Source organism: Orycteropus afer, unplaced genomic scaffold, assembly GCF_000298275.1.
Source record: "Orycteropus afer afer isolate SDZICR_OR568_19922 unplaced genomic scaffold, OryAfe1.0 scaffold00004, whole genome shotgun sequence".
NCBI classification, from domain to species: Eukaryota; Metazoa; Chordata; class Mammalia; order Tubulidentata; family Orycteropodidae; genus Orycteropus; species Orycteropus afer.
In genome coordinates, this window is record NW_006921591.1 from 12534303 (window position 1) to 12551584 (window position 17282).

General features: G+C 41.5%; 1 protein-coding gene across 1 annotated transcript in view; it reads right to left on the reverse strand.

Annotated features, from left to right (window-relative positions):
* CCDC93 (coiled-coil domain containing 93) overlaps nt 1-17282 on the reverse strand; it is a 121812-nt gene that overhangs the window by 77204 nt on the left and 27326 nt on the right. The window contains exons 6-7 of the mRNA XM_042780507.1: nt 15104-15160; nt 4411-4511 (exon numbers count right to left, since the gene is read on the reverse strand). Of these exons, the coding sequence (XP_042636441.1) occupies nt 4411-4511; nt 15104-15160 (158 nt within the window). The remainder of the gene's footprint in view (nt 1-4410; nt 4512-15103; nt 15161-17282) is intronic.

Here is a 17282-nt window from a genome sequence, read left to right on the forward strand (position 1 = left end):
CCACCAGCCACTCCTCGGAAGGAAGGTTGGGCAATCCTACTTCCGTAGTGATACTGCCTCGGAAACCCAAGGAGGGGTCGCTATGAGTCAGGTTTGACTCGATGGCAAACAACAACAACAACAACAACAAAAGTTGATTGAACCTATAATAAAGTTGAAATATTATAGGGCCACAGTTTTAAGTCTAAAATCAAAACTATGAGTTTCTTTTTATTTTTCTAACACCATAATATTAAAAAATATATATCCAAACATGTTTTTAACAGATTCACAGTCCTTAAGGCCTTCAGTATGGCTGGCCAGGCCTATCAGCAACTGATAGTCTAAAAAGAGGGAAGAATCTGATGCTGACCTTAAAGCCAGAGAGCACTGTGGGTCTATGCTCATGACAGGCCCTCAACATCAAAAAGGAAACACTGGTTTCAGATCCTCACACTCTAGAACTCAAATGATTTTCACCTTCTTTTTCCAACAAAAAGATAGAGTCTATCTTTCTAAATCCATAAGTCTAAAAATATAGAATCATTGAGGTTCAAACCAGATCTGTAGATAATGATAATGACGTGCTTCTGGAGTTTGAGAGACTTGAATTCAAGTCTCAGGTTGAGCCTCTTAACAGTGTGTGACTTTGGGTAACTTTTCTGAATCTCAGTAGATGTTATCATTGCCATTCACAAAAAGGAGGAAAATGAGCTAAATGAACAGAATATCCATTATCTTATCTCCCATAAATATACTCTCTCCTTGCCATAAAAGCTAAAAATAAAATAAAAAGCCTTCATCAAACACCTACCTTAGGCTTAGAAATCAGCAGGCCCCACCAACAAGAATAAAGATTTTTGTGTTCACACATTTTACTTTCTCATACTCTGAATTTGAGAGGTCACAAACAAATCCCATGCTATGCTCCCTTCTCTAAAGAGAGCTCTGCCAGACTATGGTCTCAATCCACTACAACCAGTCCTTAGGATGGGCAGGGAAGTCCTTGATTTACCTAGACATCACCTGGTGATAACAGCATCAGTCTATGACACAAATGCAAAAGGTCCAATTTGAAACTCTGAAATTCAAAACAAAATCCTCAAATACTACCATCATGGTCTCAGTAAAGTGTGTGATTTACTGAGTTTCCAACTCCTTTCCACCCTAGAAATGCTTAATTTCCATGATAATGGAAAAAAATGGAGGTGTGAGTTATGAAAACAAACAAAATCTACACCATTCCCCTAAGTACTCTCTGGCTCTGGAACACTTAACAACCACAAGGATTGTCTCTCCAGCTCTGGCTTACCCAGACTTGCACAGCTTCATTTGCCCACTGTAACTGGAGTTTGGTTAGAAAGATTCCAACATGGTGCCCAAGGCCAGCTTCCTGAGTGGCAACTTGCCCAGTCACTAGGGAAGCCATGCTCAGAAGGTCCCCACCCTGGGTGATGGTTGCTGTCTTGAATTTCTTAGTACTTTAACAAGGGGCTCTGTAAATTATGTAGCTGGTGTGGCAGTACCTGACTCAGAGGGTGCAGTCAGTTTGCAACAGCCACTGTACCTGGCCTGGGATCAGAACTAACCAGATGTCTTTTTCTTTAAATTTTCTTTGTTTTGCTCTTGTTGAGTCTACATACAGCAAAACATACACTGATTCAATGGTTTCTACAAGTACAGTCTGGTGACACTGATTACATTCTTCAAGTTGTGCAGCCATTGTTAGCCTCTTTTTCTGAGTTCTTTTTAACTTACTAACATAAACTTACTGTTCCCTAAAGTCCCCCACCTAATCTTTCGAGTTGCTGCTGTCAATGTGATCTCAAAAGACCATAATGCTTTTAGGCAGGCCTTTTTCACTAGTTAAGGCAAAGAATACCAGAAAGATGTTTCCTTGTGTTTTATTGACTATGCAAAGGCATTTGATTGTGTGGATCATGACAAATTATGGATAACATTGAGAAGAATGGGAATTCCTGAGCACTTGATTGTACTCATGAGGAATCTGTACCTTGACCAGGAGGCTGTTGTTCGAACAGAACAAGGGGACACTACATGGTTTAAAGTCAAGAAGGGAGTGCGTCAGGGTTGTATCCTTTCTCCACACTTATTCAATCTATATGCTGAGCAAATAATCTGAGAAGCTGGACTATATGAAGAAAAACGTGGTATCAGAATTGGAGGAAGAATCATTAACAACCTGAGATATGCAGACGATACAACTTTGCTTGCTGAAAGTGAGGATGACTTAAGGCACCTACTGATGAAGGTTGAAGAATACAGTCTGCAGTATGGATTATGTCTCAATAGAAAGAAAACAAAAATCCTCACAACTGGACCAATGAGCAGCATCACAATAAATGGAAAGAAGATTGAGGTTGCCAAAGAATTCACATTGCTTGGTTCTACAATCGATGCCAACGGAAGCAGCAGTCAGGACATTAGATGACGTGTAGCATTGGGAAAGTCAACTGCGAAGGAACTGTATCAAGTGCTGAGGAACAAGGATATCTTCTTGAGGACTAAGGTGCGCCTGACACAAGCCATGATATTTCCAATAGCCTCGTATGCATGTGAGAGCTGGACAATGAATAAGGAAGACCGAAGAAGAGTTGATGCTTTTGAGTTGTGGTGCTGGTGAAGAATGCTGAAAGTACCGTGGACTGCTAAAAGAACTAACAGATCTGTCCTGGAGGAAGTGCAGCCAGAATGCTCCTTGGAAGCAAGAATGGCCAGACTTCGTCTCATCTATTTTGGTCATGTTGTAAGAAGCGACCATTCCCTGGAGAAGGATGTCATGCTTGGTAGGGTGGAGGGTCGACGAAAGAGGGGGAGGCCTTCAACGAGATGGAATGACACAGTGGCTGCGATGATGGGCTCAAGTATAGCAAGGATTGTGGGGCTGGCGCAGGATCAGGCAGTGTTTTGTTCTGCTGTGCATGGGGTCGCTATGAGTTGGAAACGACTCGATGGCACTTAACAACAACAACAATTTCACTAGTTAAACCAAACTATGGAATTATCCAGTTTTATGAAGACTTCAGGGATATTTCTGATTTTAGGTTTAAATGTGGTATCAGGGCAATAATTTCAGGGGTTCATCCACTCACCAAGGCTCCAGAAAGTATGGATTCTGTGAGAACTGGAAATTCTGTTATGCATTTATCCCATTTTGATCAGGACTCTTCTATGGAAATTGATCAAAACATTCAACAACGATAGCCAGACACCAACCAATTCTTCTGGTCTCATGGAAAATGTGGCAGTTATTCACAGAGGCAATTACTCACACATTCCATATCCTCCTCCTATTCCTGATTTTATTTCTCCCTCTATTATTCCAGTTGATGTCTTTTAAAATGGCCTAGTTTTTACTGTCAGGGAAGGATGACCCAAAACCAGACCTCAAAAAAAGAAAAACTGGTGGTTGCGACTTCAATTGAAAGATGGAATAATGAGCTATCAGATGCTCAGTTGGGGAGATCACAGTGGCAGCACTGTTAGTTCCAGTCACCCAGCAAGGGTTGGGTTATGAGGCAGAGCAGTACACAGCAACCATTCCCAGAACAAAAGAATAAAGTTCAAGGAGAAATGCTCAAATCAAGGAATCAGTTACCCTAAGTAGAAAATGCAGGATATAAACAAAGGTTAATACCCAGTGTTAATCAAAAAAGTTCAGTGGGGAAAAGTATTTCTTTGCTTTGTTTTTTTCTTTTAAGGTAAACACTAGGGGGTATAAAAAGGAGCTCTGGTGACATGGTGCCTAACGCATTTGACTGTTAAGCAGAAGGTTGATGGTTCAAACCCACCAGCTGCTCCATGGAACAAAAATTGGGCAATCTACTTCTGTAAAGATTTACTGCCTTGGAAACCCAATAGGGTTGCTATGAGTCAGAATCAGCTTGATGGCAGTGAGTTATAAAAACAAAGCTTTTTTTTTTTTAAATTAGAGATGTTTTTAAGATGTGAGAAAACTACTCCTAAATTCATTTTCCTAGTCAGGACAACCCTCACAGGAAACCAAAATTATTACTTCAACCCATAAAGTAAAACAGCTATAACTGTTTCAATTCTATTAATTTACCTGAAAATTTTAACAAAGACAGGGCATGAAACGTAGACAGTCCATGGCCTTTGTAAATGCCCATTCTCCAAGGAAGGCAGAGCTAGGGTGCACAGTTATGCACACAGTTCCAGAGAGGAATTTCAAAGACCATGCCTCTACCACCATCATGGAAGCTACTCACAAAAACTTCAGTTATTCAATACTGGAGAGAAAAGTCCATGATGTTAGAAATCTCTGGGCCTAAAATAGCAAACTCATTCAGACTAAAGACAACCAAGCTAATACAAATGAAACAATTTAAATTAGTTTCTCTTTTAAATGGTTTCATCAAATCAACATCTAGACCATATCTCAATCATTACCTGCCATATTCCAAAAGCGTAGCGTGGATTCGGGATTCTTCATCAAGCAGCTCCTCTGCTCCCCGCTGGCGTCTGTACTTCCGACGGGGCTTGTATACATCCTAAGAAGTGGATGAGACGTAAATTACCAAGTGTGAGAAGGCTCTCCTCATGAACTAGCTGCTAATGCATCAGCCAGTCAGTTGGAACAATTCTTGTCCCATCATGGCCGAGTCATATGGCTCTCTGTCATTGCAGGAGGACAGAGGGCATATAGGGTCTGCTGTAATAAAGCAAGAGACAAGGTTTATGAAAACATGGGCAAGAGAACTTCTGGAGACATGGGAAATCTCGGTTCCTGAGAAGACTTGTTTATGTCTACATGTCCTCCTTCATTGACAAACAGAAAAAGGTCAGAGCGCCTAAAAGGAGAAAGAGCTCATAATAAAAGAGGGTCCTTTCACCTTAATTTTTAAAGTTATAAACCAATACATACTCAGTGAAAAAAACTTCAAATAAGGATAAATCGTAATAAGCCTCTCCCTAGCCCAGCGAGGTAACACTGTCAGAGCTTACTAGGTCACTGTCTCCATTTGCACCTGTAAAAACAGCCACCATCTTTCTGCAGTGGCATGAGTAAAAATAACTGACATCTGAAACAAAAACTTCAGAAAGCACTCTGGTACTCTCCATTTTTTGTTTTCTATTTATTTGCTTTAAATTATATAATTATACAAATAATGCCAGAAAATCAAAAAGTCTTCTACCCTGCTGGTACAAACAGCTAGCTGCCCACTTGTACCTAGAGCCCTGAGAAAATATTGTTGTTGTTAGCTGCTACAGAGTCAGTCCCCACTCTTGGCAATGCCACGCTCAACAGAACAGTATGTTGCCGGGTCCTGCTCCACCCCCACGACTGGTGGAGGACTGGACTATTGCGATCCATAAGAGTTTTCATTGGTTGATTTTTAGAAGCAGAGCACCAGGCCTTTTTCCCTAGTACGTCTCAGTCTAGAAGCTCCAATGAAACCTGTTCAGCAACACAGCAACACAGACGCCTCCACTGACGGATGGTGGCTGTGCTTGAGGTGCACTGTCCTGGAACAGAAGAACCTGGGTCTTCTGCCTGGAAGATTAGAATTCTGCCATTGAATTACCACTGCCTCTGAGAGAACATGAAGGAGCTCTGGTAGCATAGTGCCTAAGGCATTTGACTGCTAACCAGAAGGGTCATGGTTCAAACCCACCAGCCACTCCACGGAAGGAAAAGGGGGAAATTCACTTTGTGAAGATTTACTGCCTTGGAAACCCAATGGGGGTCACTGTGAGGTGGAATCAACTCGATGGCAGTGAGTTTTTTTTTTTTTTTTCCCCTGAGAAACCATTATGAAGATATTACTTAACTGCCAGCTTAACAATCAATCTAGGTTATCTGGAGATAAAGCCCTACATTTATTGAGCACCTGCTGTTGTTGTTAGGTGGCCCCTAGTACGTTCTGACCTACAGCAACACTAAGTATAACAGGACAAAATGTTGCCTGGTTGTATGCTTACTACACATATACTTTGTTTAGGAGCTTTATATACATACACATGCACACACACCCGTAATTTCAAAACAAAATTTTTAAATTTTGTCCTACACAAAATACATCTATAGTTGCTCCTACATTTATAACTAAATCTCATTCTAACAATTTAATGAGACAGTGAAAATTTATAGTATATTTTATGTTTTCACAAAAATATACAGCTTTTAACTGCTAGCTGCCATCCTTTAGCTTCTTAAAAGTTTACCACTAGATATTCCTTAATGGTTGAAAATCTATCACAATTTAAATTTCTAGCTACCTAAGGATAAACTTCAAAATATACTATTAAAAAGATATTTATGTCTGAAGAGTTTGTATCCTCTCTTTTTTTAGTAATTAGATCTAACAGAATTGAAATCTCCTTTGCCATTTAAGATTTTTTTAAGGTTTCTGAGTTAATGTATATATGTATATATTTGAGTTAATGTATATATTTGTGATTGTTGAACCTGTTTGTAGTTCAACACCACTGCTCTTGGTGGTAGAAAGCTCTAGATATGTTAGTGACTATGGAAAACTTTCCCCACCCCCGGAAAATGCTACTGAAGAATTAAAAAGATTTGGAAAAAAATAATTAAAAAGACAAACCATGTTTTTCAAAGAAAGATTCACTATTATTAAAGTGTCAGTTCTTCCCAGAGTAATCTATAAAGTCTGGCTGTTTGGATCTTTCTTCCTGCATGCCAGAGTTCACTACATCTAATCTGTGCCTGAGGTTACCATGGCAAGCATTTACTATCAGGTTTCTACAGACAGGGGCACATTCTTCTAACCAGAACTGTTCTCCCTTGATAATTCTGGTTAAACTCATTATTATTTTACTTTCTATTATGAAAGATTTCAAACATACAAAAATATACTCTTTCTGTAACATGTATAATCTCAGTAATTTTGTGGAAAAAGGATAGGGAATGGAATGATGCTGAATGGATGAAGCTAGAAGGTTGGCTGTACAAATTGCTACCATAAATTTTCCCTAGTTTGCTGCTGGTCCCCACATCAACAGAAACTAAAAATAACATAAAACAGATTTATAGAGAAAAAGTATAATGAACCCATATGACATCAGTTACTACATATGATTTAATTTCCACTAAGCTCTTCTGCTCTAGCAGTCTTATATAATTGAGCTTAACTGCTATCTTCCTTGGTTACCATTGAGAGAGCCAATGATCCAAGACAGGAAATTAGATTCTTCTAAAAAAAGACTGACTCCAAAACAATAGCATACTGAAACCAACATCTAAAAAGACCTTTTATTCTACCAAACAATGACAGTGTTGGCCTTTGTATAATTATCCCTTAAAGTAACATCTTACCTTTTGCGTATTGTAACCACACTAGCAAACACAGGGCAGATGCTATTTTGCCACTTTACTACCAAGACCCAAACCAAACCAAACACACTGCTGTCAAGTTGGACCTGACTCATAGGGACCTCTCCTTGTGTTTCTGAGGTGGTACAGAAGTAGACTGCCCAACCTTTCTTCCGAGGAGTGGCTGGTGGGTTTGAACCACCAGCCTTCTGGTTAGCAGTCAAATGCCTTAGGCACTACGCCACCAGAGCTCTCTACCAAGAAGCAGAGGTTAAATAATTTGTCCAAGATCCCTAGGAAAGTATTAAGCCTGGTCCCAGGTACCCTACCTTTTAATCTAGTGCTTCTCCACTGCACTAACTTGCCCATGGTAGATATGGTAGTTATGTTTGTGTGTCAACTTGGCTGGGCCTGGCTGAGTGGCTGGGCAGCTGGTGGTAGTTATTCCCCATGATGAGACTGGCAATCAAACTCCATGGTGGGATCTACCACAAGCAGCTGACCAGCTGCTATTGGATGTGGTCTGCTTCCTGTATATAAGGCAAAGCCTTGGAATGGTCTCTAGCTTATGGCACACTTGGACCCTGCATGTAGCTGTGTCATTGTTCAGCAGCAGCAGCTTGCCATGCTCTGCTGACCTTGGGACTTACAATGGACTTGAGTTAACGGCCTGCCATGTGGTTTGATAACATTGGGACTATGCCTTTTTACATGTCAACCTTGGGCCTGGCAGCCTCAGCAGCCAGCAGCTGTCTGAGTGAAGAAAAGCCTCTAGCTTCAGTGGGCCAGGAGCTGGAGGCAGAGCTGAAGCCCAAGGCTGAGGGGCTCTCACCCAGCCCTTAGAACCTGGCACTTTGAACTTGGACTTAAAGCCTCCAAACTGTAAGAGAATAAACTCCTGTTTGTTAAGGCCATCCAATTTGTGGTCTATTTCTTGTCAGAGCAGCACCAGGTAACCAGAACAATAGGCATTCTAATAACCTACCAGGCATTTCACCTGAGCTCCTCTCACAAGCCTCAATATATAATCTAGGCTGCAACATGGATTATTACAATGGTTTACCTGAGTAATGGGGATCTAAATGTTGGACATTTCTAGGTCAATTATAAAGAAATACTGCTAAGTCATCTTTTTAAGCAATAGGAACACTAATGTCTATTTCTATCTCTGTGACTAACTAGCTACATGACCTTGGAAAAGATAGTTCCCTTCACTGGGACTAAGTTTCCTTATCTGTCAAGTGATAGTTGGACTACTAGATCTGAAGGATCCTCTCAGTTTCTATTTCCTTTTTCCTTCTAATCTTTCAAAGATAATTACTTGGTAACGTAATTCTAGCAATAATTTAAAGTCTGAGATTAATTTAAAAAAGGTATGACAGCACATAACAACAAACATATTTTATACATGATTATATATAAAATATGTATGCAAAATCAATCTATCCTTTTGCCATTAATAGTGGTAGCAACAGTAATGGCTATCACTTACTGAATGCAAGGTATGCCATCAGCATACAATATAGTTCTATGTGTGATGTCCATTTGATTTTCACACCTGAGTTGTTTTCTTTTTATAGATGATGAAACTTAGACACAAAAAGGTTAAATAATCTGCCCATGGTTACAAAAGTTATAAATGATGGAGTCAGAATGACTCCAAATCTGGAGCTCTTAACCACTCTACAAGATGTTTTATACCTCAACTTTGATCACTCTTCATGATGAGTTGTGATCATTTGTCTCACCAGACACTACAAAGTAAACAAAGTTGGTTAAAAAACTAAGGTGATGCTTTATAAAGCAGAAGGACCCTGGGTGAGACAAATGGTTTACACTCAGTTGTTAACCAAAAGGTTGGTGGCTTCAACCCACCCTGCAGCTATGGATGAAAGGCCTGAGATTGGAAGGAAGGTTGGGCAATCCTACTTCCGTAGTGATACTGCCTCGGAAACCCAAGGAGGGGTCACTATGAGTGGAGGCTGACTCGACGGCACATAACAACAACAACAACAACAATAGTATAGTCAAGAAAACCTCATGGAGCTCAGTTCTAATCTGTATCACATGGCATCACCAAGAGTTGGAATCAACAGCACCAGATTTTTTTGTAAAGTAGCAAACTCTTACACTCTGAGAGTCACAGACCTTTAATGTGTCAGTCTGTTTACCAGTCACCTGTCAAAGTCATTCCTCTGAATCCACATTCCAAATGTCCAGGAAGGGAAATAGAAGAGCACAGCATCACAGGGATGTCTTCAGCAAATCTCCAATTTCTGCCTTGCCAACTATGACAGATTCCTTTTTTATGAAATAATGGAGGCGGCAGTGAAATAGTCACTACCAATTTAGCATTTTACAATCAAAAGCTCCAGTGGGTGATAATACACCTAACTCAGCAGGAAATGACATTATTTCAGGTGCTTCCAATGACCTCAATGGCTCTCTCTCACAGGGGTTCTATAACCCAAACTCATCTCTAACAGACACACTTCACCTATGAGCCCCAGGGAATAAACAGCCTTCTGCCTAAAGGGCTCCACAGATGTTTTCAAACTAAGTGAAATGTCCTGAATGAACCTATTAAGGAAAATCTGTTTTAACTGGGGCAATACTTTTCTTTATATTTTTCCCAGCTGAAATCCATTAAATGGGGAAGAGATGGTCTCTCACAAATGGTGCTGGCAAAACTGGATATCTATTTGCAGAAAAATGAAACAAGATCCATACATCACACCATAAACAAAAACTAATTCCACATGGATCAAAGACTTAAATGTGACACCTAAAACTATAAAGTTCCTCAATGAAAAATTAGGGGCAAATTTAGGGGCCCTAATTTATGGCATAAATGGACTATCAAGCATAATCCAAAATGCACAAACAGGAGAAAATAAGCTAGGTGAATGAGACCTTCTAAAAATTAAATTTTTATGTGCTTCCAAAGATTTCTCCAAAAGAGTAAAAAGAAAACCTACAGATTGGAAAAAAATATTTGGCAACAACATACCTGACAAGGGACTTATCTCTAAAATTGATAGAAAACTCCAACACCTCAACAACAAAAAGACAAAACAATCTAATTCAAAACTGGGCAGAAGACATGAATAGACATTTCACCAAAGAGGATATTCAGGCGGCCAACAAACACACGAAGAAATGCTCACGATCATTAGCCATTACAGAGATGCAAATCAAAACAATGACTACCATCTTGCCCCAGCACTAACAGCAGAGTTCAACAAGACAGAAAATAACAAATGCTGGCAAGTATATGGACAGATTGGGACCCTTATACACCACTGGTGGACTGTAAAATGATACAGCCACTGTGGAAAACAGTATGGCAATTCCTTAAAAAGTTGGAATTTGAAATACCATTTAATCCAGCAACCCCATTATTTGTGATATATCCTAAAGAAGTGAGAGCCAGGACAAGAACAAGAATAGACAGATGGACATTATTGTAAAAAGTGTTAATCACAGCACTACTTATAATAGCAAAAAGATGGAAACAACCTAGGTGCCCATCAACAGAAGAATGGATAAGCAAACTATGGTACACACACACACAATGGAATACTATGCAACACTGAAGAATACTGTAGAATCTGCAAAGTGCTACATAATGAGGATGAACTTTGAGGACATTATGTTGCGTGAAGTAAGTCAATCACAGAAGGACAAATACTGTATTAGTTCATTATTGTAAAAAGTCAAGGAAAGGTTTATATATGGAAGGAACTTTCCACCAGGGATGGGAGAGGAGGGAAGAGAACACCGCAAAAATAAAAAATAAAAATAATTCAAAAAAAAAAAAAAAAAGTGTAGCTGCTGAGGTTGATTATGTACAACCAAGACTTGGTTTTTTGGTTTGGAGGTTTAGGGTCACTGTTTCATGTGACATCCTAGTTAACTGGCCTAATAACATGTTTAAATGCCTCTGTTCTACCTCCTATTTCAATGAGTAGTACCCGGGGTCTGAAAGGCTTATAGTTAGCACAATTAATTGGTCTTTGTTTGCCTGGAACAGGCAAAGAAGGAGAGTTAGGAACAGGAGGAAGATATGGAATATGTGGCTAATTGCCTCTATGAACAACTACCTCCTCTGCCATGAGAACAGAATAACTGGATGGTGTCCAACTACCATAACTGAACATTATGATCAAAGATTCCATAGATTAATCCTGAGCAAAAGAGGGAAAATGCAAAACAAAATTTCAAACTCTTGTGAACTCCAGACTTCTTGAAGCCAAGAATGTTGGATAAACCCCTGAAGCTATTACCCTGAGATAATCTTTAAACCTTAAACCAAAAGCATCCCCTGAAGTCTTCTTAAAACTAACAATAATTTAGATTAACTAGTGACCACCACTTGTCTGTCAGTTTATCGTATGATGGTGGCTTGCATGTTGTTGTGAGGCTGGAGGCGATGCTACTGGTGTTTCAAATACCAGCAGGGTCACCCATGGTGGACAAGTTTCAGCAGAGCTTCCAGAGTAAGAGAGATTTAGAAGAAGGAAGGTGCCATCTACTTCTCAAAGACTTGGCCAGTGAAAACCTTATGAATAGCAGTGAAACGCTGTCTGATATAACACTGGAAAACTTTATATACCGAAAAGGTACCGGGGCCGGGAATGTCAGTAAAATTTCTAGGGACGATTTAGTTGGGTGAGACCCATGTGCTGCTTGAGGACACAGTCAATAAGGTACAAGTTTATCCCACCCTTAAAACATCAAAAGTACAGATCTTTTGGGATCTTTGGGGTATTGGAGGGTACTTATACCCCACTTGGCCCAGTGCTTGAGACCACTCTATTGAGTGGTAAAAATGGTACCCTTTGAGACTGGGGCCAACAGCAGCAAGTGAAAGTGCAAGTGTTGGCGGTACAAGTAAAAGCACTGGGTACCATATGGGACTACATGTCAAGACGACCTCCTAGCATAGGCTAGTGAGCTGCTGGAGCCACCTCCCCTCTCTGCTAAGACAGGGGACTGTCAATTGCCAGAAGATGGTACACAGATGGCTCTAGCTGAGGTATGCAAATCTGGCTCAGGGCAAAGCAAGGCTGTATGGATGGTCATCAACAATGAACCCTGACTTTTTAGGCCAATGGGCTAAGTAAGAAGCAGTGGCTGGTAATAGGCAAGGTTCTATGGGACAAAGCCCAGTGGTAGAACATCTGAGATACCTCCAAACCTCAGACACTGACCTGTTTTTCATGTAGCAGCCCATTCACCTCTTTCCCTGACAGGGAACCAAGAAGCAGATAGCACAAATTAGAATGGTGTATCCAGAAAAGGGGACACCATAGTGCCTGTGCTGGCTGGAAAACAGCCAAAGAGGCGGGCATAGCAATAAAGTATATTGATTTGGTGACTGCTGTACAAAATTGTTCCATGTGCTCACACCAACTGCCAAGGCACCTGCCCCAAATCCTGGACAAATCCTAAGGGGACACAATCAGCAATGGACTAGCAGGTAAATTACGCAGGCAAGCTTCCTTAGTGGGGTGCTGCCTGAGGCTCTGAGGTTGATAAATTCGGTTCTCAATGGAGCTTTAGCCCAAGTGGGAGTCCCAGGTCACCCTCCAACCATGATATACTCAACTCCAGAAGTATATCTGCTCAGATTGTTGTTAAAGCAAAACAGTATGGTCTTCTGAACACCTTAGGACCTGGCACTGGGGAGGTGAACCATCTATTGGTTCTTGTCTTGGGTCACCTCACTGGGGTGGATTGGTTACTTTGACCCTCTGGAGGTGGAGGAAATGACCAGCCTAACATAGTAACCCATCATCCTGCTGCACGGAGGGCCTCGATCATCATGCTTCACCACCTCTCAGGTGACCTCCCCAGGGTAGCACATATGGTCAGAGAAAATGCCAACAGCAACCACTGTTCTCACCACCCAAGAGGAAGCCATGAGCATGATCTTAATAGAAGGGGAAGAGTTACCCTTCTCAGTACCTACTAAATACCTGTATTTCTGACCATAGGTATGTCCTACTTGGCTTTCTTCCCTTTGGGGTTGCCATCATCTTCCTAGACTGGGCTCAAAACTTTGCCACAGTCCACCACAAAAGCAGATGTTGGGTCTGTGGACAGCTCCCCTTCTCTAGTGCTGAAGGTATGCATTGGAACGTGGAGCTCTGGCCAGACTGGTTGGGCAGCCACGGGAGACATATGGAAGCATGTTATGTAACTAAGTGGGAGATAACAGAATAAGAAAAGGGGGTACAACATAACCTTTTCTGGAGCCCAGACAGTCAGATACCTGTACCCTCGTAAGAGACCACAATACCTCCTGGTCATCACCACAAGAGGGTGTTTACCACCTTCTGGGATTGATTTACATTGGTTGGTGCCTGAACAGGGTGCTGGGGGAACCCGCTTGTCTGTTTTGAGCCAAGTACAACTCCATGGGTTCCCTTGTCTCCCTCCAAGTAGTCCCTCAGAAAAGTGGCTAGACTTTCATGTCCCACTGCCAACGGGTAATAGTGCCAAATGCCACTGATTGAGAACAGAACAAATACCCCCACATGACAACAGGAGTATACCTAGCTGTTAATGGTACCCGATGGATGTGTGTTTTCTATTTGGAGCCCTAGTTATCATATGACTGGATGATGCACTGTACATTGGGGTTGCACTACACTGCAGGAACTCTCAGGGAACTCCACACTAAAACCTCTGAATTACTCCATGGTAAAAACCAGGTGGACCAAGCACAGTGTTTTCCAGTGGTATGACTACCTTTTAAATGGCTTTGGTTCCTTCCTTTGGCTCCATGGAAGGCAAAGGAGAAACTGAAGCCCTGACTACTTTTACTAAAAAAATATCAAACTCACTGCTGTTGAGTCAGATCCCACTTACAGTGATCCCGCCTTGGGTTTCTGAAGTGGTATCATTACGGAACCAGATTGCTCAATCTTTCTTCCAAGGAGTGGCTGGTGGGTTACTTTTACTAAACAGGCCCCAAATGACAGCAGGGAAAGCTTACAGCTGTTAACAGCAGAAACCACTCAGATAAGGAAGGTAGTCCTCCTGAACCAAATTGCTGTGGACCTTCTGTCAGCTGCTTAAGACAGAACATATGCCATAGAGAAGACTGAGCATTGTACCTATATATTAGACTACCTAGAACATCACTGATTTGTTAGAACATACAAAGAAGCAGTTGGAAGCCCTGGACACATGTGATAGCTGCTCTGCCACGACTGCCTGGTCTTCCTCCTTCCCCTCAAGCTGGTGAGGGTTTCTGCTGAGTATAGGCCTTTTCCTGTGTTTTGCTGTGCTTGCCTATGTTGTTGCTGTGGCCTGTGCCTCCAGATGCAGCAATACTGCCTACTCCTACCTACAGAGTTGTCACTCTTTGTGCCCTTAGGAGACCATGCAGAAGATGGGAGCACATAGCCTTAAGGGGTAGACTAGAGGAAAACAAGCTTTGAAAAGTCAAATATGGTTATGCTCTTGCATTCTGCTAGCTCATTTCCACTTGCTAAATCACTCATATATAACACTTGCTGCAATGGCTTTGGAGGTTCAAGTCCTGGAAAGAAGCTCCATTTGTTTACCAATGCTGTAAAAATCCTGCCCTGCTTTCAGGGATGCAAACACTTGAGTCTATCCTGTGGTCGCCCAGGGCCTCACATTCTAAGTAAGCCCCTCAATAAACTCCTATACCAAAAACCTGGAGTTGCCAGTCTTATTCTTTGGTTTCTGGGTCCCCTCCATATTTGGAGGCAAATTTAGAATTACTGGTCTGTGTTCAGACACTTAAAGAACAGGAGCAGGGGAACTTACTGAAATGTCAACAACTGTCTTGATAGCCTTTTCTTTTCTCTTTATGAAGTCATCATCCTACAAGACAAAATAAAGATTAATCAAACTCTACATGAAGATTAAAACTCAACTGTACTGCTCAGATATCTACCTTATAACCTGACTTCTAATGACTACTTTGCCTGAATAAGTATCAATTTTCCAACAAATTGAAATATATTCCACATGGACAAAGGCCAGGACCTCTGCAGATGGCTCTAACACAGATTCCTACAGTCTGGTGAGAAGAAAGAGGCCAGCAGGTATAGTGGTTAAGACAAGAGCTTTCATTTCAAATGCTTATGAGCAACGAAACCTTGTGCAAGTAATCTTTGAACCTCAGTTTCTCTATTTATAAAATAGGATGACAAAGCTTATGTTAGGGGGTAGTTGTGAGAATTAAATAATATATCAGGCATGCAAGATACTGAGATTAGCACATGAAGTATTTGATGTTGTGGTTAGTTGTCCTGGAGTCAATTCTGGCTCACGGTGACTCCATACAGAACCGTTCCATAGGGTTTTCAAAGTTGTGACCTCTCAAAAGCCAGGCTTGTCTTCTGAGGTGTATCTGGTTGGGTACAAACTGCTAACCTTCTGGCTAGTAGTTGAACACTTAACTGTTTCCACAATCCAGGGACTCCAAGTATTTGACAACTGTTAGGTATTATTATTGTAGCTGTAATTATTACTGTAAGACTGTTCTATGTGGGTGGTCAAAAAGCATTACAGGACTATACAAAAATATATCTTGTCTTCTAATTTACTAAAATTTCTGGATCCCAGTACCAAAATTCAATGTCAGACCACTGTTTGCTAAGCTGTGTTTCATGCACTGTTATTCCTACAAAGTGTTCCTAGATGCAAAAGGGGCAAGAAGGTGGCATCTTCTGACCTCTTCTAACTACACAAGAATAGACAGAATCACCATCAGCAGCCCAAAGCCTGTTCCTATGAGGCCAAACATGTCAAAACCCTCCAGCCCTCTTACCAACCTTGACACCAACTATCCCTTCCATGGCACCCACCACCTCTTTGCTGGGTTCGATAATTCACTGCAGTGGCCACACAGAACTCTCATATTACGGGGTTTATTAGGGATGCAACAGGCTATAATTCAAGTTCAGGAACATGCTCAGGATACAGTTTTTCGATCAGGACAATCTCCCCTCTGCTGTGCCCTTAGACACACCTCTCTGGCCCTTGGCCTCTCAGCCTGGCCTCTGTGGGCCAGGTAAGCCTGTCTCTCTGTCCCATGCCTCTTGGTTCCACTGCTGCCATCCCTAAGCCAGGCATCTCTCTCAGTTGGCACTGAGATTCCCCCTCTGCCTCTAGGAGGACTCATTTTAAGTCTGGCAGAGTGGCAAAACTAACCAATTCCAGTATCAGAGTTCTACACACCTGAGAGAGAAAGAACTTTACCCAAAGATTACTTTGTGCTGAGCCAACAGAAATACACCAGGTGGATGACGTTAACAATCAGGAGTTTAAAAGCAGCTACCCAGTTGCTCACGGCAAATTACACCACAGAGTTAATTGCCAGTCTATTATAGGGAATAACTACTACCAGCTGCCCAGCCAAGTTGACACATATTTGCATAGTCCCACTCAGTAATCCGGTGGGAGTTAGAAACACTATGGCTAGAAAAGCCATACCATGCAACTCATTACACTGCACTAGAAAAGAGGATTCCAAGATTAAATAAAGTTAGAATACAAGACAGAACACATCCCAGCCTCAGATTCACAGTGTATACTGACATGAATGCTCCAGAGTAATCCTGTGGTAAAGAAACCAGTTTAACCTCTATTTAAATGGTGTTCCAAAAAGCCAAACTTACTGCCATTGGTTCGTTTCCAACTCATAGTGGGCCCCATTGCATTTCCGAGGTGGTAAATCTTTATGGAAGTAGATCGCCCCCATCTTCCTTCTGCATACCCATTAGTGAGTTTGAACTGCCAACCTTCTGGTTAGCAGTCAAATGCCTTAGGCATTATGCCACCAAAGCTTCTTAAATGGTGCCGTTGTTGTTGTTGTTGTTAAGTGCCGTCGAGTCATTTCCGACTCACAGCGACCCCATGCACAGCAGAACGAAACACTGCCCGATCCCGCGCCAGCCCCACAATCCCTGCTATACTTGAGCCCATCATTGCAGCCACC